Raw genomic sequence first — 24,969 nt, 5'->3', positions numbered from 1 at the left:
CATTACCCTGGGCTCCAATCCTCCATCTCTCTCCATTGTCTCCCTGTGGACATTGACACGGAGAGACACATATTCTGATGGACCTCTTGGGTGCTAATGTAAACATGCTAGTCCACACAAACAATGGCCCGAGGGTCACACACAAGGTCAGGCAGAGCAGAAAGTTTCGCTGGCAAGTAGCCAAATGACTTGGCTGGCCTTGTGTTAGCGCTCCGTACGTAGCTAGTGATGCACCAGTACCCCGCTCTGCCTCATGCCAGGAACTGACTAATAAGATGTGTGTGATTAACGCATGCTTATTCTCAGGTGTGTCCTGTTATTCTAGTTGTTACTTTGGTTTCCTCTTATGTCAAATGTGTGTGTGCATGTGCGTGTGCGTGTGCGTGTGCGTGCGTGTGCGTGTGTGTGGTTTTCACCCCAGTTGGATTTGAGTTGCATATCTAAGCTCATCAGAAATACAGATTTGAGTTTGATTTGGAGAAAGTGATTCCTGTTCTCATTTGCAGTAATTGAATGTCTACCTGGGGTGATTAGAATAGGTTAACGATAGTTTGGACTCAGAGAAGAGAGCACAGAGGTGCACATACAGTATGCAGCAGTCCCCCCTGTAACACTGTACCATATCCTTCTCCCTTAGTCTCTTCACGCTATGGAGAGTCACGTGATGATCAAGTTCCTGCCCACTACTCTGAATCAGTTGTTCCGTGTGCTGACCAGTGCCACCCATGAAGAGGTGGCAGTTAACGTCACCAGGCAAGTCGTCCGTGTTGCTGTACACAGTAAACCGTGTGACATGACATTATCATGACGGTACAACTCTGTCTGACACGTTCTCCATTACTCCTCTCAGAGTCATGATTCACATTGTTGCCCAGTGCCACGAAGAGGGGTTGGAGCACTACCTGCGGTCATATGTAAAGGTACGCGTACATGACTCATCATTATGCCACATTAGCGTGCTCTCAGTGGGTAAAGAAAGCTAACGTTGGTCTTGCTTGCTTCCCTGGTCCAGTATGTGTTTAAGACTGAGCCATATACAGCCACTACGACTAGGACAGTGCATGAGGAGCTGGCCAAAGCCATGACTGCAATACTAAAGCCTTCCACAGACTTCCTCACCTGCAACAAGCTGCTCAAGGTAACGTACGGTGTAGTACAATATGCAACAGAGAAACAGAGAGGTCATATTTGTATGAAAAACAGGATATGTTTATAAGGACTTTCATATCAAGTTTGCATTGAATTGTTGATTTTGTGTCTCTCCCCTGTAGTACTCGTGGTATTTCTTTGAAGCCTTAGTGAAGTCCATGGCACAGTACTTGATTGAGAGCTGTAAAGTCAAGGTAAGTCTGTCTTAGCATGCCCATTAGATACTGTCTTACTGTATTCATGTCAGCTTATCAGCTTATCAGCTAACCAGTTATTAATAGGCTAAGCCATAAGGGCAGCCACAGTTCTGCCACAGAATAAAGCACATCCCACAATACTATCCACAGACATCTACCATTACCAACCATAGCCCTGTGTTTACCCTGCCTGGCATGGCCATGTATAATCAACAAGCCACTGTTGTAACCATTAGTCTCCCTCAAGAGTGTGTAGCTCTTAACAGAGGAAACAGTCCATTATGGGTTCCCCCTGCTATGGTGACTGGGATAGCCTGTGGGAATAGCTGTGGTCGTTGGTTGGTGTGTGTTGGAATGGGTTGTTTTGCAGCAGACCTCAGTCAAAACAGTGTTTTGTTCTCTTTTGATTATTCTACTGTAGGTGGATTTGATTTAGCATGCCCAGTTTGCAGGATGGGACTATACCATGGTTCCAGTAGACCTGGCTAGCTAAATCCATCACACCTAAAGTCATTGATATAAACAGATACTATTTTAACCCAGGTCTGGGGTTGCTGTGTGTAGCTCTGACAGTAACAGCCTGGGTCTGTCTCACAGCTGTCAAGGAACCAGCGTTTCTCTGCAGCCTTCCACCACACGGTGGAGACCCTGGTCAACATGATGATGCCCCACATCACCCAGAAGTACAAGGACAATCTGGACGCCGCCAGGAACGCCAACCACAGCCTGGCTGTCTTCATCAAGGTGAGCCATCGTCTACAGTATACTGTATCTCAATGGCTACACCACAACAATTAGCTCTTGTAATCAGTTCTGCTTCTAATTGGAGGTTCTTAGTTCCCTTCTCTTGTACTGTATGGATGAAAATGACATCTCCCTCCACAGCGCTGTTTCACCCTGATGGACAGAGGATTTGTCTTCAAGCAGATCAACAACTACATCAACTGCTTTATTCCTGGCGACTCAAAGGTAGTTATGCAATGCATTCTTATTCCAATGATGCGGTTGTTGATGTTTTTAGCTCTTCATATTTCCACTGCTTCTGAGAATAGAGGATGAGCTCAGAATGTGTTGCGTGTTGAAATGTGGTTGTTTTCCATTTCTGATGTAGAACATGCTCTTCTTTTCAGACTCTGTTTGAGTTTAAGTTTGAGTTCCTGCGTGTTGTGTGCAACCACGAACACTACATTCCTCTGAATCTGCCGATGCCTTTTGGAAAGGGGAGAATACAGAGATTTCAAGGTGAGAACAGTTGTTGTTTGAGCACACATACACATCTCTGCCTACAATTCAATGAATTTGAACCGTGATCAGTGCCTTATGAAATGCCGAAGGTGTACATGAAGGTGTGCTTATGATCAAGGTCTTATGATAAGAGGCACAGTTCTTTTGAAGATAGAAAGCTTTGAATGCTTTCTGAAATGTTTAATGTTGTAGACATCTGTCCTTCTTTATAAACACAGTGGCTTTGTTACCAATTGAAGTTGATAGTGGATTAAATCTCTTCTCTAGCCTGTCATGAAAGTACCTCCACTGTCCCATTTCAGTAGTGATGGTGAATAAACAGCCTTTCTATGGAAATGACCAGTATACGCAGTATTAACATTTTTTCTCTATTCCAGCTGCCTCTATTTTTAAGCTTACCATTTTGTGTTCCCCTCTCTTTTGCCAATTAGCTTTACTTTCCCCCAGCATGGAGTCATACGATACTCCTGTAGGTAGGTGCAAGGTGTGCTGCTTGCTTGTTATGTCAGAAAAAAATACTTTGTTACAACCCTTCAACTATGGCCACATGAGCCAAAAAAATCCTTTGGACAACTGAATTCAGTCATTCAGTGTTGCATATTCATGGTGTGGAATGAGTTACCTGTCACCCCCATGTCAAATACTAAATGACGATATACAGTATTTATGATTTATCCCTATCTATTATATATGAACTGTAATTGGCTGTAGTGTGTGTGTGTGTGTGTGTGTGTGTGTGTGTGTGTGTGTGTGTGTGTGTGTGTGTGTGTGTGTGTGTGTGTGTGTGTGTGTGTGTGTGTGTGTGTGTGTGCGTGCTTGCGTGTGTGCCTGGGTGTGGAGGTTGTATTCTTTGTAACATAGTTTGCTCATTTCTTTCGTGTTAAAAAAAGAAAAGAAAAAAGGAGATGTGTAAACTTGCACGTAGACCAATTACAGCTCATATGAGGCAAACTGTGGAAATTACATTTAATCACCCCCATTCCAGGACACCTTCTGTGTGTTACTTGTGCCTCATGCTCTGTGAAGCTGTATCCGTTTATTTGCTGATCTTTAACCCATGTAAAACACCCTGCTTGCTAACAGAATCTGTTCATTCACTGCCTGGTCCCCTGACTCCTGTCTGATCTAGTTTCACTGGTGTTATAGCTGTGTTATAGACCGATAACATTGTATACTGTGATCTTTCAGTGAGTGATCATTCCAACCACTGTGGGTTTTGATTACTGTATATTCGATTGATTTATGCTTAGCTTATTTTGTGATTGTACACTCTAAACAGGTAATCCTTCCATTAACTCAAGGATGGCAGATATGTAAAAGGAGAACTTGCATGCAAAACTGTGGCCATAAAAAAGATTGAATTTGAGAATCATTTGTTTATATCTCACCATGGAGGAACTCCCACTGATGGAAAACAAAATAACATGAAATAATTCCAAATCTCTTACTATGGGCCTTCTCAAACGTTTTGTTTGCTGTGTACCTATGTGTATCCTAGCTAGAAGAGAGGGGGCTCAGCTTTGGAAATAACATAGCACAGCTTGTTTTCATGTCTTGATTGCAATCTCTGCGTGAGTTCAAGTAGAGTCTAAAGTTGTTCTGATGGTAACAGTCTATTTAAGCCGAAACATCAGCCCCTGCTCTTGTTCAGTGGTGTTGTGTGGGCTTGTTTACATCAGGACAGATTGTTGAGATTCTGGGACTCCTCCTCTTCCTTCTCCCTCCATCCATCCTAAATTCCTTCTGTTCCTCCTCTCAGACCTCCAGCTGGACTACTCGCTGACAGACGACTTCTGTAAGAACCACTTCCTGGTTGGCCTTCTGCTGAGGGAGGTGGGCGGGGCTTTGCAGGAGTTCCGGGAGATCCGACAGATCTCCATCCAGGTTTTGAAAAACCTGATGGTCAAACACACCTTTGACGAACGCTACACCTCTAAGGTAAGTCCATCTCTTATGCCTGTCTCTTTCCTCCCCAGACATTTATGTGAGATACATACCTATGTGTCTGTGTATTCATGTGCCATACGGTATCTATACAGCACGTGTTGCATCTCCATTTCAGAGCCAGCAGGCCAGGTTGGCGACCCTCTACCTACCCCTGTTCGGTCTACTACAGGAGAACGTCAACAGGCTCAATGTGAAAGAAATCTCTCCATTCACTGTCAACCACTCCAACAATGTAAGGCTGCCACCTAGTGGCTTCCATTGGAACTCAAATCCGTCTATGTGGCTGCCTGAGTTTGATGATGGTCTTCCTTTTTCCCATCTGGGTTTCAGAATGGAAGAGACGACCCACTCCTGGCCAACTCCATGATGATGACCCCTCCCAGGTCGAGTACTTATCTGGACAACAGTCTGCACAAGGACTTGTTTGGGGTCATCTCTGGCACTGGTGAGATACACTTGGCACAGTCTAGTCTGGTTTGAGGCTCATGCTGTCTAGTGCTGGAAGAGGGATATGTGTAACCAGGCTGGTGTGTCTCTGTTCTACAGCCTCCCCCCATGCCTCCTCCACCCCCAACGTTAACTCTGTGCGACACGCAGACTCCCGTGGCTCCCTCATCAGCACTGACTCTGGCAGCAGCCTTCCTGAGAAGAACAATGATAAGACCAACTCCCTGGACAAGGTATGATCCTACTGCTTCATGGCCATAAGTATTAGCAGCAGCCAGGGTATCATATCACCTCAGTGCTGTCAATCTGTTTATGCTGTAAAGAAAACATTGTGGCATTAAAATGCAGGAAACTCCTCTAACATGTTGGTTTATGATTATAAACACTTAGTTAAGGATATGAGATTGACATTGCTTCACTTCACTGATATGAGATTGACATTGCTTCACTGAGATTAAGTATATTTAATTCTTCGGTTTTTATCAATTCCTGTATTTTACTTGTCAGACACATGGGAGATTCCCCCATTATCATAGTGTCAGTGATAAAGGTCCTCCCTGTTAACTTGTCCTTGTACCATTGACTTTTCCACCCACTCCTGCTGGCAGAAGGAGAAATTTGCACGGAGACACTCTGCCAACGTGCTGCGCTTTTTTACGGAGCCCGAGGAATCCATGCTTTCTGCTCGCGCCAAGCGTGTCACCATGGACTTTTCCCTGCTCACTGTCCCCAGTGTCTCAGTGAATGTCCCACAGCCCTCCATTTCACTTCAAGTACAGAACAGTCATCCCACTTCCTCCTCCTTACCTCCCCCTTTTGCTACTAAGAGTATCCCAAGAGTGTTTGTGTGTTTGTGTTTGTGTGTGTGTGTGTGTGTGTGTGTGTGTGTGTGTGTGTGTGTGTGTGTGTGTGTGTGTGTGTGTGTGTGTGTGTGTGTGTGTGTGTGTGTGTGTCTTTCTTTGCCAGGAGGATGATACATATTTGCCTGTCTCTCCTCCGGTGACATGAACCATATGGTTTCATGGGTTTTCCTATGCTCCTATCTGCGTGTTACTGTGGCATGCACATGGGTGGAGTTTCTTTACTTTACATTTCCTGTGTGCTGTGTGACTCTCTCAGCTTAGTGTGGGAAAATCTTAGAGGACCAAAGTATTGAAGTATCGTACTTACTGTAGACCTCGTACTGAACCATTGACTTATTGACTTAGTATTGACTTAGACCATCGGTCCTGTTTGTGCTACTTTTTTTAGGCCTAAGATTTTGTTTTGTAATCTCTGGTCAAAGTCTTCACTTATGGTGTAGAAAGTAACAAACAGTTAAGCAGTTGAAAGTTGCAAAGATTATATGCCACATCTGAATCATACAGTACGTAGGCTATAGCAACAGACGTACCATATATCCTCATGAGTGATGCTCTGAGAGGACTAGCAAGAAAAGGGGACGACATTGATTAAAGATCTTCTCTCAATATCCATTAAATATATTTCTATTTTTACATCTCTCTTGGATAAAGAATTCATGCAAATGACTTCCTAACTGTCTTTAATCAAGTTATTTGACTTATCTGGGGCAGCTAAGCTAACTTCCTCTGTCAACACCCCTCTTAAGACATTGCTTCAGTCTTTCCATGATGTCATCCTCACTCAGTTCGGAGTTTCATTTGGTTTAGAGTCTAGACCATTTCACTGCTGGCAAAGGAAGACACTGTATTACTGCCAAACCCACTCTATGGTAAAGTTGCTTCACCACTGCTTTGTTATTGGTTCCTGCTCCCTGCTCTGCCCTGGCTTGGAGAGGTAGTGATTATGTACATTTAGAGCTCAACTGGCAATCTCATCCTCACGTACTGTAGAGCCCAGCTGGGCCTGAGTGACTCCTTTAGTAGTAGTATAGTAATCATACCACAACCACCCTGGGCTTTCATGTTTAACTTTCAAAGTATGTACAGCTTAAGTTAAACAATCAGTTAAGAAGGATACATTGTGTGATAGAGGTCAGAAGTAGAATTAGGGGATAGGAATGTCAGTGTGTCTCTGACCAGTGCTTCTGTCCCTCAGAACCAGCCTGCCTCTGCCCTGGGTAGCACCCTGCTGCGCTGTGACAAACTGGACCAGGGAGAGATCAAGAGTCTGCTCATGTGCTTCCTACACGTGCTCAAGAGCATGTCTGAGGGTAAGACTACAGAAACACACACACTAACACGTACAAACATACACTTCCAAGATCTTATGACTGTCTTCATACTCAGCCCTGGTCACTCTCATTAACTCCCATCTCCTCCTCTTCCAGATGCCCTGTTCACATACTGGAACAAAGCTTCGTCTGCTGAGCTGATGGACTTCTTCACACTAGTAGAGTAAGTCTTGGATGCTGAGCTTGTTACTGTTTAATTTCCTAGATCAGTGCGCTATTTATGCACTGGGTATGTTAAAGCATCTCCACCTGTTATGAATAATATTTCTCTACTGCTTTTGTTTCCAGAGTGTGTCTCCATCAGTTCAGATACATGGGGAAGAGATACATCGCAAGGTAATGTTGTCAGAAATATAAAGAGTTCAATTATTTTTAGCAGCTTATACAGTATATGGTAAATAAATGAAAGTGAATATAAACCACATTCACCTAGTTTATACTTTTCATTTTCACCTGAAATCTGGTATTGATCTGTGATTCTGTCTGTGTGATGATGAAAATGTTGTCTTTTACAAACATCTATGGGAATGTTGTTCTAGTTGTTTTAGAGACATCACCAACTATACCAACTCCTACAAAGTGTTACTAGTTATGAAATGTATACAATGAATATATGCTTAATGTTGCTCTTTTGGAAGACAATGCATATTCCTCTCTCGTAATGCCAGATATTAATGAAAGAGAATACAACAGCAGTGATCACATGGTTCCATCAATGACTCTGATACTTCTACGGATAGGCCTAAAAAAAGTGCTAATGTGTGGTTTGGTTTGTTGAGATGTGTTAACATGTTATGCATATATCGTTTGATAAAACCCCCTTGTAACACTACAGTATGTGAATACACTATAAACCCCACCAGTACGTTCATGTTTGCCTGTAGCATACACACACACTCTCTCTGGAGAGTTCTGGCCTGGAAACACTATGGGCTTTGGGTATCCACTCTCTCTCTCTAACCCACCACCATTCTCTCTGTTTCTCTATTCACCTAAATGCTGGCAAGTTTAATATAGTACAATTAAAACATGGCTCCTGCCCTCTCCTGCTTGGGTAAGACTAGAGGTGTAGTTACCTCTTCTACACTAAAAGCATGCTTTCTTCTCTCTTATCTGAGTGGCTAGGTGGTACCACCACACTACTCACTGACAAAGCTGCTCAACACTGCTTAATGCTAGGAAAAGTGTCTATCTCATTGTCATGTGCATGGCTTTCGCTACCACAAACTGCTATAATGCTGCTTGAGTACTGACAATCTAATTGCATGCCAGACAAGCTTTTCTGAATGTCCTCCTAACTTGTTTTGATTTATCAATGCTGAAACAAAACTGTATGGAGATTATGTCAAAATACATATGGTGAAGGATAGCAGTGGAAATGTGTAGTAGTATGTCAAATTAGCTAAAATGCATTCCAATCTTACCCAATGTAGGTCTTTTTTTATCTCTAGGAGTGTGTTGAATTTTCTCTGTAGCCATACTTTCACAAGACTGGAAGCCAGATCTGTCATGCCAAACAATGATAAAGCAGTTGACTAAAGCAGAAACAAATCTGGCTAGCAGGCAATATTTTCCAATTTGGAAACCAGTAGAGTTGTGTAGTACAGTGTAGACTCTAACCTGCTTGACTAACCTGGCTCTGCTGGTAGTTGACCACTGGTCTAACAGTGTCCCGTTTCCTCATCAGGAGCCAGGATGGGGCGGGACCCATAGCACATGAGCGGAAGTCTCAGACTCTGCCTGTGTCCCGTAACAGGGCGGGAATGATGCATGCCCGCTTACAGCAGCTCAGCAGCCTGGATAACTCATACACTTTTAACCACAGTAAGTGTCTATACATACAATACCCACCTCTACCAGAGGCCCCTCTGCCCCACCTCTGTAGTGAGCCTCCCCATGCTTTTCATCATCATCATCATCATCGTCGTCGTCATCTTCCTCATCATCATAAGCTTCATGTGTGTCAAACCCAGCCCGGAGTCAAGCATTCTAGAGCCCATCTCTATGGATGTTTTGGTGTCTGAATGAACAAAAGTGAAGGGTTTTATCCTAGAGAGTATTCTCTTCTTCATCACTGGATAAGTGATTGAGGGTATGGCTGTCTCTGTTTGTAACGTTAAACTGTCTTCACCGAAAGCAAAAGAGATTCAAATAGGGTAAGTCTGTGATATGATTCCCTTAATGAAGTGAATTTCTTTGTGTTTTCAGTGTAAGAAAGATTTCAAGTATTCTTGGAATATCTGTAGACCATGGTAAGAAGGTATCAGGTCGACAGGCAGCTTGCAGACTGTTTTCAGCTCTGTTCATTTGGTTGAGCATGCCATTTTAGCTGAGAATGAGCCTTTTAAACCCTCTGATCCTTCTGTCCTGTTCATTTCTGTTTCCTTTGTAACCCATTTCATTATGTTCATACTTTCATCTCCGATATTACATTTCAAATGAAATGCATTGTTTTCAATTCCACTGAATTTGATTTCCCTCCTCTTAAGCAATGGTTTGCTTTGATACTAATGATAACAGCTGACCTGATTAATCCTTAGATTTACCTCAGAGAAGTGTTTGAGTGTGTTGGGGTGATGTGAAAGTGTTACAGCTGTGTGGTGTTTCCTCTGCAGCTTATAGCCACTCTGATGCTGACGTGCAGAACCAGTCCCTCCTGGAAGCCAACATTGCCACTGAGGTGTGTCTGACTGTGCTAGACACTCTCAGCATCTTCATCATGGGCTTCAAGGTACAGTACTGTACACCCTCACTGCATCTCCACGCCTCTAGTCACAAGGAACACCTCCCTCCTGCTCATCACTTGTGTGATGTTACTGGTTTTGTGTGTTGTTTTTTTGTCTTTTCCACTTCTTACATGATGTTGTCTGTTGGTTTCAAGCCCTGGCTTCATAAAAGGCTAACTTTATGTACCACTATCTCCTCAGACCCAGCTCTGTTCTGACCATGGCCACAACCCATTGATGAAAAAGGTGTTTGAGGTCCACCTCTGCTTCCTCCAGATCAACCAATCAGAGACCGCCCTCAAGCAGGTCTTCACCTCGCTGCGCACCTTCATCTACAAAGTGAGGATGACAACAGTTTAAACACTTCACAACAGATACTATTTATCTCCACACTCTCACATGTTCCCAGTATCTTACCACCTGTCTTTGTGTTTCCAGTTCCCCTGCACATTCTTCGAGGGCCGCGCTGACATGTGTGCATCGTTCTGCTATGAGATCCTGAAGTGTTGTAACTCCAAGCTCAGCTCCATCCGCAGTGACGCTGCCCACCTCCTCTACTTCCTCATGAAGAGTAATTTTGACTACACAGGACGCAAGTCCTTTGTCCGCACACACCTACAGGTGAGAGAGATCCTCCCCTCTGCATCCTGGTACTTCATAAAAGCAAAATTCTCTATGTAATTCTCATTTTGATTGTTTTGGTTACTAGTAATGGGAGTTATTTGATGTTTAAGTGCGATTCTCCCATCCTTTCACCCAGGTGGTTATCGCAGTCAGTCAGCTGATCGCTGACGTCATTGGGATTGGAGGAACCCGCTTTCAGCAGTCCCTGTCCATCATCAACAACTGTGCCAACAGCGACAAGACCATCAAGGTCAAAGCCTATTATCACTCTTGTCCTTTCAGTTATCAGTGAAATATCACATGACAAATTATTTTTTTGACAATTAGAAAGTTTCTTTGTTGTTCATGCTATATCCCCTTTCCACAGAACACAGCCTTCCCATCTGATGTGAAGGATCTAACCAAGCGGATCCGTACGGTTTTGATGGCCACAGCTCAGATGAAGGAGCATGAGAGAGACCCAGAGATGCTGGTGGACCTCCAGTACAGCCTGGCCAAATCCTACGCCAGCACGCCCGAGCTACGCAAGACCTGGCTGGACAGCATGGCCCGCATCCACGTGAAGAACGGAGACCTGTCAGAGGTCTGTACTTGACTAGGGTTAGACTCGGGGTCTATGGCAAAAAGATGAATGTTATTTTGGGAGCTGTGATTATTCAAGGGATGGATATTGGTAGACTCATGTTTGGTGGGTGATGCAGTGTTGTAATGTTATAAATGATGTAATTGAGATGGGGTTATAAAACATAGTAATTTAACAGAATTAATCTGTGTTGTTTGCAGGCAGCCATGTGTTATGTACATGTGGCAGCACTGGTGGCCGAGTATCTCCGGAGAAAAGGTGCGTTAACCATCTGCAGTAGAGATGTTGCTGTTGATTGCCACTCGATGGTGCCATTTTCTGTTTTCAAGACAGGAGAACATCACAAAGAGTTATTGGATGGTCAGCACACTGTAATTATAATGAAATACATGGTAGATGTAGTTTCTAGTAGTTTAACATTTCATCCTAGTCAATGAGGATGCAATAATTATAATATTTCTGTCTGTCTGTCTGTCTCTATGTGTTTGTTCATGATGTCCCCATGTCCTGTTGTATGTGTATGCTCCAGGTATGTTCAAGCAGGGTTGTTCAGCTTTCCGAGTGGTCACTCCCAACATTGACGAGGAGGTGTCTATGATGGAGGATGTGGGGATGCAGGACGTCCATTTCAACGAGGTGACAGTCTGGTGCTCTCTACTGCTTAGATAGATTGGTTCTCCATTGCTGTTAACCAACACTCTAGATGAGCAAATGACAGGAATTTACTTTGATTGAACTCAAAACTGTAAGTGCTAGAATAACGTGTTACTCGTTAGTGCAGAGATGGAGACTTGGGGTGCTCCTTTTTATTACCTGCCTTTTTAAAACTTCTTAAAACATTGAAACTGAATAGCTATGTAGTTATGCTGACCTTATCTGTGGAGCTTATCACCAGCTCACTAGCTGCTAAATGCTGGAGTTTGCACTTTCGTAGAGATAACCAGACAGATAGTTTGTGGTGCTCTTATCAGAGAATCTGTTCCGTGCTATCAAACTACGTGGCTCTTGGACACAAACACATTTCAATGTACCTTTGACATCTGTAGCTGATATATTTGGCTGTATTACACCGACACCATCTCTTTCCTCTGTAATATGGCTTAGTATAGCATGCCATTGTGGTTTTAAAAGAATTATGTGGCACAAATGTACATTTAAATCTGTCTTTATTATGATTATGTAAGCCTAGTTATCAAACTGTTCATGTTGGGTCACACTGATCTGCCAAACCTTTATATAATAAAGCAGTGGAGAGAAAGCCCTATTAGATCCCTTACATACTGTAAATTATCTAAAACAACGAGCTAATTGGTGGTCTCCCTTCCTCTCCTCATAGGATGTCCTGATGGAGCTGCTGGAAGAGTGTGCAGATGGACTGTGGAAGGCTGAGCGCTATGAGCTCATCTCTGACGTTTACAAGCTCATCATCCCCATTTATGAGAAGCGCAGGGACTTTGAGGTACAGCAGCTCTGCACCCTCTGTTTCTTTCTCTCTCAATGTTATGGGCGTTTAATATAGGTCCAAATAGAAATGAATTTAGGCCCAAACTGGACGTCAATCAATGTGTGTGTGTTTGAATTCCACAGAAACTGGCCCACCTGTATGACACCCTCCATCGTGCCTACAGCAAAGTGACAGAGGTCATGCACTCAGGCAAGAGGTTGTTGGGCACCTACTTCAGAGTGGCTTTCTTTGGCCAGGTGAGCTAGTAGTTGTGAATGCTTTCATAGGGCAGACGAGGCAATAGTATATTTCTTTAAAAACAGTATCTTTGCACTAATTATATTTCCAAATGTATCATTTATGATTAATCCCCCAAAAAAGGCACTGATGACACAATTCATTTAAACTTGCAAATAAGCATATATTTGACTTCCTGATTTGAGCATGAAAGCTGCTGAAAACCTTTTGATAGATAAAAGCATGACCACATCACGTGGCTATTTATTATCCATCCTAATACTTTGTTTCTGCTTTTTATCCTCTTTAAAGGCAGCGGTAAGTTCTGCAGTAGGCTCTGCTAGCTTTTCTGAGTGGCCTAAGTTTATGTGTGGTGTGCTACTGTAATCCATTACATTTCTCAGCCATAGTGTGCTGCTTAAAAAACTCACCAATACCCCTTCTGTTTTTGCAACAGCAATGCATGTTGGCTGTAATACACTGAATTCTTCTTAGACCTGGCTCTCATTTGTCTTCTTACATCTGGCTCTCATTTGTCCAACATTAACTTATCTCTGGGTTTGTAGTGGTTACTTCTGACAGTGTGCTTTGTCTAAGGCGATAACCTTCACAAAACCATGTTCCCTTAGACATGGTGGTAATATTCTCTGTATCTGGTGCAATGGTGTGAATAGTTTGTAGCCTGAGGACAGTAGTCTTGTAATAACTATGATTTTGTTTTCTGCTGCTCCACAACCCTGTAGCAGTACCAGTTTACTGACTTTGAGACTGAGGTAATTCACTGAGAAAGCAAATAATGCTGTTAATGTGCTGCATTAGAGCTTAAATCTTGTGATGTGCTCTTGTTAGTGCAGTCAAAGGTATTACTGGTATGTATCTGCACTCCATTACCTCTCCCTAGCTTATCCATTTCAGCCCTCTACTTTGGCCACGGTGAATGTATCTATTTGTACATTTGTCGAAAGAACACTTTCCCATTCAGCTAAATTGACTTTGTTATTGTTTTTGGATGCAATAGAAATACTGTACACAATTTACCCATTGACAGTGTTAAATCCAATTCCACGCTTCCATCGCTTTATTTGTCCTCTAGCATTGACCCTAGACCAGTTGATGTCTTTGTGGTGCGGTTTGTTGTTTGTTTCTGTGCTTTGACAGTGACAATTCCAGGGTATGTATTTTGGGAGGATGTCTCGCTCTTAAGTTCAGGATTTGATGCCAAGAGTGTTCTCATCATCCCATTTCCACAGACAAGCTGTCAGATTGGTTTAGTGTTCAGCCTACTGTGTTGTTATTATTGTTCTGTTGTTTGCAGTGCTCATATTGCTTTTACTGCCATCGTTACGTAAAGACCTACATTTTTAGGTTGGAATATTTGTGTTTCCACTATGTTATATTTTTCAGTTCTCTGACTCTTTATGTAACTTAAACCATTGTTTGTGTTTGGCTTCCTCTTAGGGATTCTTTGAGGATGAAGATGGGAAAGAGTACATCTACAAAGAACCCAAATTCACACCCCTGTCAGAGATATCTCAGAGGCTCCTCAAGCTGTACTCTGACAAGTTTGGTCCAGAGAATGTGAAGATGATTCAGGACTCTGGGAGGGTAAGAACCTTTCCTGCATCTTTAGTCTTGGTATTTCATCAGTGGAAATCAGTTGGCCTTGTAATACAGGTTCTGTTCGGTCATTCGTGTTACTGTATCTATCCCGTCCAGATCAACCCTAAAGACCTGGACTCTAAGTACGCCTACATCCAGGTTACCCATGTGACTCCGTACCTGGAAGAGAAGGAGCTGGTAGACAGGAAGACAGACTTTGAAAAGAGCCACAACATCCGGCGCTTTGTGTTTGAGATGCCCTTCACCATCTCAGGCAAAAAGCAGGGAGGAGTTGAGGAGCAGTGCAAACGCAGGACCATCCTGACAAGTAGGTGTCCCATTAATTTAGTCCATTACCTGGAAATTGGTCCAGTGGACAGATAGCGTCTATAGAGACCCATGGGTATAGATAGTAGACATTTTCCCACTTTAATCGTCATGGATGTAGATAAAGTCTGGCCCCATTAGTTAAGTATGGTACCTCACTAACTTCACTTCACGAACACTAAGGAGGCACACCTGTGATACACATTGAGGTGAGAGGCAAATATCAGATACCTTCCCAATCACATGGACTGGAAGGATTCTGTATAATTAATTCTGTATAATCTGATTAGTTTTTTAACATGTCAGCTCTTTGTCAAGGATCCTTGCTAATCCTAATTGTTCCAGTTTTATTGTTTTATGGTGTGAAAGATCCCAAAGTACAGTGTTTATCTTTTATCTTCAGTTCCTGATAAAGTGTTTCCTCAAAAAGCTTTAGAGGTCGACTGAGCGGGTCCTATACTGTATAACTCTCTTTGGATGTCTGGGAAAAGCACACGTGAATGAGGATCTTAGCTCTTCATAGGATGATGTCAGAACAAGCCATTTACCATGTTCATTATTCTCCCACTCTCCCTGTCTCTCTCTCTCTCTCTCTCCCTCTCTCTCTCTCTCTCTCTCTCTCTCTCTCTCTCTCTCTCTCTCAGCTACACACTGTTTCCCCTATGTGAAGAAGCGCATTGCAGTGATGTACCAACACCACACAGATATGAACCCCATAGAGGTGGCCATCAATGAGATGAGCAAGAGGGTGGCAGAGCTGAGACTGCTGTGTTCCACGAGTGAAGTGGACATGATCCGCCTACAGCTCAAACTACAGGGCAGCATCAGTGTCCAGGTGCTGACCTTTGTTCTCTCACACACACACACACACACACACACACACACCTCCCATCTGTCATCTAATAAATGTACAGTAAACAAATATCTCTCAGCTACATCACCATCTGACATGAGTTCTGTTTTCACCTTCAGGTAAACGCTGGTCCACTTGCGTATGCCAGGGCTTTCCTAGATGATGCCAGCACCAAGAAGTATCCAGACAACAAGGTCAAACAACTTAAAGAGGTCTTCAGGTGAGTTCTCACTGCTCATTTATTTCCAGTCAAAATCACAATATAATTCCTCACCACTGAATCATCATAAATCCCCTGAACACAATGTATGCCTCTGCCCATCTCTGAGCAGACAATTTGTGGAGGCGTGTGGCCATGGTCTGGGAATTAACGAGCGGCTTATCAAAGAGGATCAGCAGGAGTATCATGACGAAATGAAGGCCAACTACAGAGATTTGGCCCGAGAACTCTCCGTCATCATGCACGAGCCAGTAAGAACCAGCAAGCTTGGCAAATATTGTAGTAATTAGTACATTTTCGGTATATGCTATATTTGTCAAGGAGGACTATGAACTTTAGGGCATTATAATCATTTGTTTGTGACATTGATAAAACATTTTTCCCTCTTGTTTTTCCTTTGTGCTGACATGAGCAGATTGGATGGTAAAACAACTTTAACACAGTCTAATTACCTGTGATGATTCTTATTACGTTGTCTAAAATAGATCTAGTCTATCCTCTAACATCACTGTGATCTCCCTTCTTCCCTCCCTACCCTCCAGATCAGTCCAGTAGAAGATGGCATAAAGAGCGTTCTTCCAGACTCGCTGCACATCTTCAACGCCATCAGTGGCACGCCCACCAGTGCCAGCATCCAGGGCATCCCCAGCTCCTCCTCCGTGGTGTGAAACCAACTGGGAAGGGGGACCCCTGACCTGAACACCTGCGAATGCCAACATCCCCACTCCTGCTTGTATTCTCTCCTCCTTATCATCAAGTCAGCTCTGACAGGACAGAGCTAAACTGAGACAATACTGATGACTTGAACCTCCTCTCTCACTCTCTTGCTTGACCTATAAGCTATGTCACAGAACTATGCTCTTTTCTGTTTCACTGTTGTATACAGTCCAGTGGGAGAAGAGGGGAGGGGAGGGGAGGGGAAGGGAGATATGGTGCTGGTAGTACAGTACCTCATGACTGAGGCATGACTTGTATATCCTCCACCTTGGACTGTCTGACGGAGGTTCTCATGTAGCCTCCACCCTGGCCTGTGTCTGACCAGGCTTGTCGTGTAGTGTTTCCTGTGGAGACGTCCCTGTAGGGATACTTATTAAAGCAACAAACATGTGCATGTCTTTATCTCATGTCTTCAGCCCCCCATCAGCCCTACTGTTGTTTCATTTGTATCTCTGTTTGTTTTGATAAGTTGTCCACTCTGAACTCTTAACGTGATTTTGTATGTACAGTATTCCACTTTGATGAGTCTCATATTGATGTCTTGACAAACAGTATATGCTGCGTACATCGCCGTTCATCTCTCTGTACATGAAGACTTGTTATATTTCTACAAAGCTGCAACTTCTTTGAAAAAGAGCCTCCTATGAAAATGTTAGCATTCAACCTTAATCACGTAAATGTCTTAGAATGGGAATTTTTAAATATTTAAAGCCATTGCAAAAGTATATTCCAAGCTGTTTATTCTTGTATATAAGAAAAGGAGTGCAATATTTGTCTTTTTGCAAGATATCTTGCTGTGTGGGGGCTCATACACTGTAAAGACTATGTTCATCCTTCTTGCCAAAGCGATGAGGTGTAGAACCAGAGACAAGGCCTACTGTGGAAGTAATATGAAGCTTTTACCATTTTAGTGTTCATTCAAATGTTAATGAAATCATTTTATATTTGGGAAGCAATGGGGTTTTTTATTTTTATTTAACAGAAAGTCACTGTTCTGCTGTAAACAGAAATGTTCCATAATGCTTTTCTTTTAAATAAAATTCACTTATTTCTCTGCACCTGTGATATCCTGTTTCATTTTGTTCATACAGTACAATAACAAACCTCGAATCAGTCTTAAAGTTGTTTTAGTTTAGCTTTGATTAGGAGCTCATGTAAGGTACATGTGCTACCCCTCATATTCCCACACAAGACACCATAAACCAGGACACAGTCCACCCTCTGCAGGCTGGGAGTCTAACCAAGGGACTAATAACAACCTATGTTACGTAAACACCAAGTCCATACCTCCAAGTCCAAGACCTTGTAAGGATCGCAAAAGGATATTAAACGTGAGAGGATAAGGAGCAGTCTCTGTACACTGCCATCATGACAGGTGAGACAGAGAGAAAAATGCATATTCACTGATTCAATAACTTAATTCAATTATTACAATTTTACATTATATAAAATCACATATTTGGTTCCTTACCCTAAAAGGAGTCAATGGACAGGGACAGACTCCATTCCACACATTGGTTCTTTTTATCTGTCACTAACCACTAACTGTTAGTGTTTTCAACCAAAAAACATATTGAAGTCAGTAACACTTTGCGGTTAGTGACAGAGCCCAGATACACAGAACAGAAGTGTGGATTGATGTTTGTACTTGTTCATCGACTCCTTTCAAGGTAAGGAACCAAATACGTGATTTTGTAATTTGGGTAAACTATCATTTTAATATTGGTGATTGGTTCTATTTATTTAAACAGAAGAAGATAAGGAAAAGGAAATTAAAAAAGGCCAGGATGATGTTAAGAAAGGCAAGTCAAAGGTAAGACTGGTGTGCGATATCCATTTGATGCACTAAAAACTCAAACAATGCTACAGTAGATGAAGGGCGCCAAGTTGATCTAACACATACAGCACATTTGATTATGCTCTATTGACTAGAACATACAGTGCTCTGCATAAGTAATGGGACAGTGAAGCATTTTTTATTCTTTTGGCTCTACAGTATACTCCAAAAGTTTGGATTTGAAATCGAACAATTACTATGAGGTTAAAGTTAAATTGTTATGGTATTTGTGTACATATAGGTTTTAACATTTAAAAATGACAACATTTTTTATACATAGTCCCCCTATTTTTTCAGCTCATCAAAAGTAATGGGACAATTGGCTCAACAGGTGTTCGTGGTTATACAGGTGTGCTCCGTCACATCATTTGGCATAAGACAGCTGTCATTGTCTAGTATTGATACACTTTGCATTTGCCTTTGGAGTCTGCTATTAGTGTCTGTCAACATGAGGACTAAAGAGACGTCAATGAAAAGCAAGGAAGCCATTATGAGGCTGAAATATCAGAATCTATCAGAAACATATAGCCAAAGCTTTAGACTTACCAAAAACAACTGTTTGGAACATCATTAAAAAGAAAGAAAGCACTGGTGAGCTCAGCAATCGCAAATGCCTGGTAGGCCATGGAAGACTTATCGTGAATGCCCAAAGACCCCAAAACAACTGACCCACAGATCAGGAACACTCTCCAGGAGGTAGGCATGAATGTGTCAGGGACTACCATCCGCAGAATAAGATACCCAACGTCTGGTGGGGGTCAATGGGTCACAAACTTCAGGCAGTTATTGCATGAAAAGGATTGTCGACCAAATACTAAACAGAGTGCTTAATTTAGGGGGACTATGTATACAAATATTTGTTATTTCTAAATGGTGAAACCAGTATGTACAGAAATATCATAAAATAAAAACTGAGAATCTATACTTTAACCACATAGTAATTGTTTGATTTAAAATCCAAACTTTTAGAGTATAGTGTCAAAAGAAGTTAAAATGATTCACTATCAAATTGCTTACACAGGGCACTGTATGTATATTTTCAATATCATAGCCATGCATTTTCATGGCCTTTTGACTTAACTCTGCAAAAACTTCGCACTGGCAATAAGACCATCACTATTTCACCTTGAGCATTCATACATGATTACAAACAAGATGTTGGCCTACATGAATAGGCTTATTACTGTGTTTTGCTAATCCCTTTTCTTTGAATGCACCAATCCACCAGGAGGTCTGTGGCTATCCCATCAGCATATTCTTCATTGTTGTAAATGAGTTCTGCGAGAGGTTCTCCTACTATGGCATGCGTGGTGAGAATATAATACATTTCTATCTGACTCCAACACTTTTAAGACTGTATTCAACAGTACTGCTACAGTATAGAAGCTGTGCTGAATACCTAACCTGAGGCCCCCCCCCCCATCCTCGCCTCTCCACAGCCGTGCTGGCGCTGTACTTCAGTCACTTCCTGCGCTGGGACAATGACCTGGCCACCTCCATTTACCACGCCTTTGTGGCTCTCTGCTACCTGACACCCATACTGGGGGCCATTGTGGCTGACTCATGGCTGGGCAAGTTTAAGTGAGTGGCTGTCTGGAGCTCTAAAACAAGTGTATGAAAGTACAGCACAGGAATTCATGCTTACACAAGCTTTTTTTAAATTTATTTATTTATGTTTGTTGAATGTTTACTATTACTTACTACTGTATGCTATATGACACAACCATCATATAACACAAAAACTGCACTGGTAACTTCTTGACCTTTCCTTCCTGCAGGACCATAATCTACCTATCCATTGTCTATGCGATTGGCCAGGTTGTGTTGGCGGTCAGCGCTATTCATGACATCACTGACACAGACAGAGACGGGACACCAGACAATATGTCCTTGCATGTGTGAGTGGTCCTCACTTTATGTTTTCAACTTCAAGAACTTTTTTAATTCAGAGAGTTACTCACACACATGATGTATGAAAATGCTAAAGAGAAGTGATGAGCCTGACAGAGTTATGTTCCCTTCTCAATCAGCACGCTATCCATGGTGGGTCTGTTCCTCATTGCCCTGGGCACAGGGGGCATCAAACCCTGTGTGGCTGCCTTTGGAGGAGACCAGTTTCAAGACCACCAGGTTAGCAGAATACGTCCGTATTCACAAAACTACTGTATCACTGCCTCTTATGTGTGTATCTTGGAAATATCTGCCACTAAACCTCACAATGAAGTGTAGAAAAACATGAGTTTTAATTTAGTCTGATCAAATTTCCGAACACACAACTAATGCAGTCTTTACTAAACCTTTTTTTTTTTTTTGCAGGAGAAACAGAGGAGCACATTCTTCTCTGTCTTCTACCTATGCATCAATGCTGGGAGTCTCCTGTCTACCATTATCACACCTATTCTCAGAGGTATGTTGAGCAGCTGGAGGGGCAGATTTCAATACCTGAAACACAGGTACCTGTCTGGTACCTAACACATAAGAATAACAATTTGTTATGCATAACCAAGCTATGGATTAGTGACAGAGTTGACTCTCCCGTGTGTCTCCAGCCCAGGATTGTGGCATCTACAGTCAGCGACAGTGTTACCCTCTGGCCTTTGGTGTTCCAGCCGCACTCATGGTGGTTGCTCTTGGTTAGTTTCTACCTAAAGTTTTCTCTATCATTCTGCTAAGTGTCAGCCTTGTCCCATGATGTTGGCAGTGTTATTCAGATGTCACATAGGGGGTATGTAGTTTGATGGCACTGTTTTGCTGTTTGTCCCTACAGTGGTGTTCATTGTCGGCAGTGGTATGTACTATAAGGCCGAACCCGAGGGAAACATCATGCTGGACGTGTGTAAATGTATGTGGGTAAGTATGGTAGATAATACCCACATCAGCAATCAACAACAACATAAAAAACGATTGGGTCGAGCAATCTACTGTACGACAAATCTGGTGTTTCTGAAAGGATGATATCTGTGTCTGCTCTTTACAGTTTGCAACAAAGAACCGCTTCAGGCATAGGAGCAGCCAGTTCCCTAAGAGAGTGCACTGGATGGACTGGGCTGAAGAAAGATATGACGTATGTCTATCGCACATTGTATCTCTACATAATATGATATGTTCTGTTTCAAATATAGAAGCAACACTTCATATTCTCTGTCTCTTTTATTACCCTTTTAGAAACTTCTCATTGCTCAGATCAAAATGGTGTTGAAGGTCCTCTTTCTGTACATCCCCCTTCCAATGTTCTGGACACTATTTGACCAAAAGGTAATATAGACACATAAGAAAATAATGTTGTGTACTACAATGTCATGTTCAATAAATAATAAATCTAACACTATATTCACAGTAAACAAAAAACATTGTACCTTAGGTAATTTTGGCCCAGAAATACTGTATTGTGCTCCTTCACAGGGCTCTAGATGGACTTTCCAGGCCGCCACCATGGATGGTAACTTTGTAAGTTGGCCAAAAAACACAAAAAGTCAGCAGGCTATTTCCACATTTTGTTCATGTTCTTAATGAGATTTCTCTTTCCAGGGAATCGTTGTTTTGCAGCCTGATCAAATGCAGGTGAGTCAGAGGAAATTCATAGTTCCTCACTGTTTTATGCCATTGGCCCAACATACTCTTTACCTTAGGAACCTTCTTTTTGACAGATGGTCAACCCTATCTTGATCCTGACGCTGGTACCTATTACGGAGAGTGTGGTGTACCCACTGATAGAGAAATGTGGCCTAAACTTCAGGTAAGATCTGCTTCAAGGAAACTTCAGCTATTTGGGTATAGCGACAGATCTATAGATTGGGGGGATACATTGAACCATACTCCACTCTTCCTAAATTAAACCTATTCCAGTACCACATGAATAATAATATTGTCTTACTGATGGCATATGAGAGGCTTGAGAAAAAGCAGAAGTAGTCTATAACCGTACAAATGCTTGGAAATCTAACCATGAATTTCTCCTTGACAGTCCTTTGAAAAGAATGACAGTGGGCATGTTTTTCGCAGCCATGGCCTTTGTTGCTGCAGCTCTGGTGCAGATCCAGATTGATGTAAGTGTGTACAGGAAGTGACAGCACTAAAGCACCAAGGAAAATCTAGATCATGAGGATGTGCAAAATGCGGAGTTGACCTTCTGAACTGCAAATGCCTACACTTCATATGTGATACAACACACATTAATCATATTTGCAAACATATAACTTGTGTCTTTTTCAGAAAACCTTGCCAGACTTTCCATCATCCTCCCAGAGCCAGTTGAAGTTACTGAACATGGGAAATGTCCCCATTACAGTAACCTTACCCCACAATGAACCATTGGTGCTGGCAGGGGCCAAGGTAGGATTTCCTGGTGGGCTCCACACTCCAAACATTTATAATAACTAGTTAAAACCAACTGTAAAGATGTGGACATCATGTCCTGAAGGTATTTGACTCTGGACACTCAAATGGAGCAAAGTATGTTTTAGTATAATTTGTAAGAGCTCATACCTGATTAAGGAACTGTGCTCACTTATCTCATCCATTTTTTTTTCAGGCTAGTGATGAATACTATACATTTGAAGAAGAATTCATCATAGTTTCATTGGGCACTGCAGTGTTTCAGAACATTTCCCTGGCTAAAGAAAAGCGTCAAACGCTTCTAATTCCTTTAAACCCCAGCAGCACGGTGAACTGGGTGGTTGTAAGTACAGAGATTTTGTTACACCCCCCTATTGATATAAATGGCATTTTTATTTACCGTACGTATAATATCATGAGCATTGAATCTAAATTAATTTGTTCTGATCCTCTATTTCAGACTGATGATTTAACTCAGAAGCCAGAGGAAGGCGCCAATTCAATCAGGTAAGATAAACGTCCTAATGGCTGATTGCCATATACTGTAAGCCAATTTAAGTTACCACTACCTAAAGTGTGGTAAACTGTCGCATTTCATGGTAAAAGAAAATAAACTTTCATTTTATTTCCAGATTTGTTAATGGGATGGACACAGCACTGAATGTGTCAACGGGTGCAGTCAACTTTGGAAGCATTGAGTCCAACTTTTATTCCAACTACTCTCTCATACCACATGGAAAGTAAGGGTTCTACTTGACAATGAATATTATATCTGCTTATATACATCCTGGTTAAGAGCAGCTATATCCCCTACATTATTTGTTATAAGATTGACCATTACAAACACATCTAATCAACTTTTTTCTTTTCATCATCAGAACCACCTTCAGTATCTCAAACGGTGTTGAAAGCTGTGCATACACCAGAGAATTTGGATTCGGAAGCTCTTTCACTCTCTTCGTCCCAAGCTCTTTCACCTGGAATTCAAATGTAAGTTTCACTCCAGCTACTACATATGTAATTCAAAATCTCATAATCCTCTCCAGTAGGTCACAGATATGCTTCATGTCTCTTTTGTATAGTGCGCAGAATCAATTTCTGAGGCTGAAGACATCCAGCCCAACTCCTTTCACATGGCCTGGCAAATCCCACAGTACTTCCTCATTACTTGTGGTGAGGTGGTATTCTCTGTTACTGGTCTGGCGTTCTCCTACTCGCAGGTAAAGGCTCACCCTAACTAGACAGTCATTTGGTAGTCTCTGTGTGGAACCTTTGCTCTAATATTGCATAATATATGCCATTTAGCTGACGCTTTTATCCAAAGCGACTTACATTGCAGTGAGTGCATACATTTTTCAGTATATATGGTCATAGCGGGTCATAACACTTGCATAACAAGTGAGGAATATACTGTACATACATATAAATTATATTTTCAAATTTGAGTTGTGGAGTGATGGGTCAAGAGACCCCATCAATTATGATGATCATAGGCTACTTCTTATGTAGTTCACAGCGTCATTCACAATCTTTTTTTCCAAAGGCACCTAGCAACATGAAGGCAGTGCTGCAAGCAGGCTGGCTCTTCACCGTGGCCATCGGCAACTTTATTGTGCTGATTGTTGCTGAGATTGGACAGATCGAAGAACAGGTACAGTGCACAGATAACTCTCCCACACTAAATGTCATCCCAGGGACATTCTCTCATTGTAACCCTAACCCAAGGAAAGAGTTGAATGTTGACATTTTTGAGTGTCGACCAATCATAGAGTGTGTGTACTTAATGGCCAGATCTGTGGAGATAAATATTTGAGATGTTTGTCACACCTGTGTTCTTCTCTCTGATAGTGGGCAGAGTTCCTCCTCTTCGCCTCCCTCCTTGTGGCGGTCTGTGTTATCTTCTCCATCATGGCCTACTTTTATACCTACATAGACCCTGCAGAGATTGAGGCCCAGTTCAAGAAAAAAGATGATAATGAACAACCTGAGATAGAAAAATTCCAGATGGAAAAGAAAGACTCCATTGAGCAACATGATGAGGATGAATGCAAAATGACCAAAATGTAAACAGCTGAAAATTCCCCATTCCCTCTCTATAAATTTACTTTGTTTGATTATTTAGCCATGAACCTGTTTCTGTTTTTTTAAGTGACTGTGTGTGTGTGTGTGTGTGTGCGTGTGTGTGTGCATGTAATCGTACTTGTACTTGTACGTGTACGTGTAAGCAAAGAGAAATACCAGTTGTATTATATTGTAATTTTGATGTGTTTAACATAACTGTGCCAAGT

The 24,969-nt window shown here is 42.1% G+C and overlaps 2 protein-coding genes across 7 annotated transcripts in view; both read left to right on the top strand.

Moving 5' to 3' along the window:
- The window catches only part of LOC310813402 (dedicator of cytokinesis protein 9), a 74,271-nt gene extending 56,704 nt beyond the window's left edge, over nt 1-17,567 (top strand). For 3 of the 6 annotated variants that reach the window (XM_083682378.1, XM_083682377.1, XM_083682379.1), the window contains exons 24-53: nt 638-753; nt 851-920; nt 1,013-1,138; nt 1,272-1,343; nt 1,944-2,090; nt 2,232-2,315; nt 2,477-2,588; nt 4,351-4,529; nt 4,654-4,770; nt 4,869-4,983; nt 5,085-5,218; nt 7,044-7,158; nt 7,276-7,342; nt 7,468-7,515; nt 8,867-9,003; nt 9,795-9,910; nt 10,107-10,244; nt 10,344-10,526; nt 10,666-10,779; nt 10,897-11,112; nt 11,313-11,370; nt 11,642-11,748; nt 12,449-12,571; nt 12,700-12,813; nt 14,252-14,398; nt 14,510-14,720; nt 15,364-15,554; nt 15,692-15,792; nt 15,905-16,043; nt 16,335-17,567. In XM_083682378.1, the coding sequence (XP_083538504.1) occupies nt 638-753; nt 851-920; nt 1,013-1,138; nt 1,272-1,343; nt 1,944-2,090; nt 2,232-2,315; nt 2,477-2,588; nt 4,351-4,529; nt 4,654-4,770; nt 4,869-4,983; nt 5,085-5,218; nt 7,044-7,158; nt 7,276-7,342; nt 7,468-7,515; nt 8,867-9,003; nt 9,795-9,910; nt 10,107-10,244; nt 10,344-10,526; nt 10,666-10,779; nt 10,897-11,112; nt 11,313-11,370; nt 11,642-11,748; nt 12,449-12,571; nt 12,700-12,813; nt 14,252-14,398; nt 14,510-14,720; nt 15,364-15,554; nt 15,692-15,792; nt 15,905-16,043; nt 16,335-16,460 (3,723 nt within the window). In that variant the 3' untranslated portion in view covers nt 16,461-17,567. Of the gene's footprint in view, nt 1-637; nt 754-850; nt 921-1,012; nt 1,139-1,271; nt 1,344-1,943; nt 2,091-2,231; nt 2,316-2,476; nt 2,589-4,350; nt 4,530-4,653; nt 4,771-4,868; nt 4,984-5,084; nt 5,219-7,043; nt 7,159-7,275; nt 7,343-7,467; nt 7,516-8,866; nt 9,004-9,794; nt 9,911-10,106; nt 10,245-10,343; nt 10,527-10,665; nt 10,780-10,896; nt 11,113-11,312; nt 11,473-11,641; nt 11,749-12,448; nt 12,572-12,699; nt 12,814-14,251; nt 14,399-14,509; nt 14,721-15,363; nt 15,555-15,691; nt 15,793-15,904; nt 16,044-16,334 lie in introns of all 6 variants that reach the window. The other 3 variants (XM_083682376.1, XM_083682374.1, XM_083682375.1) reach the window with 1 other exon arrangement.
- Nucleotides 17,568-17,877: 310 nt separating this feature from the next.
- slc15a1a (solute carrier family 15 member 1a) lies at nt 17,878-24,748 on the top strand (the record flags this gene model as incomplete). The annotated part of the gene is made up of 23 exons (XM_083682118.1): nt 17,878-17,884; nt 18,261-18,322; nt 19,575-19,656; nt 19,786-19,927; nt 20,125-20,244; nt 20,377-20,476; nt 20,663-20,753; nt 20,896-20,979; nt 21,114-21,196; nt 21,324-21,410; nt 21,512-21,601; nt 21,749-21,793; nt 21,875-21,907; nt 21,994-22,082; nt 22,311-22,392; nt 22,559-22,678; nt 22,878-23,024; nt 23,142-23,188; nt 23,314-23,421; nt 23,560-23,671; nt 23,764-23,901; nt 24,225-24,332; nt 24,530-24,748. 23 exons carry the CDS (start codon nt 17,878-17,880, stop codon nt 24,746-24,748), a joined length of 2,196 nt encoding a protein of 731 aa, XP_083538244.1.
- Nucleotides 24,749-24,969: the final 221 nt, after the last annotated feature.

The sequence above is a fragment of the Argentina silus genome (assembly GCF_951799395.1).
Source record: "Argentina silus genome assembly, chromosome: 12".
Taxonomy (NCBI): Eukaryota; Metazoa; Chordata; class Actinopteri; order Argentiniformes; family Argentinidae; genus Argentina; species Argentina silus.
This window is presented reverse-complemented; position numbering and strand designations above follow the sequence as displayed.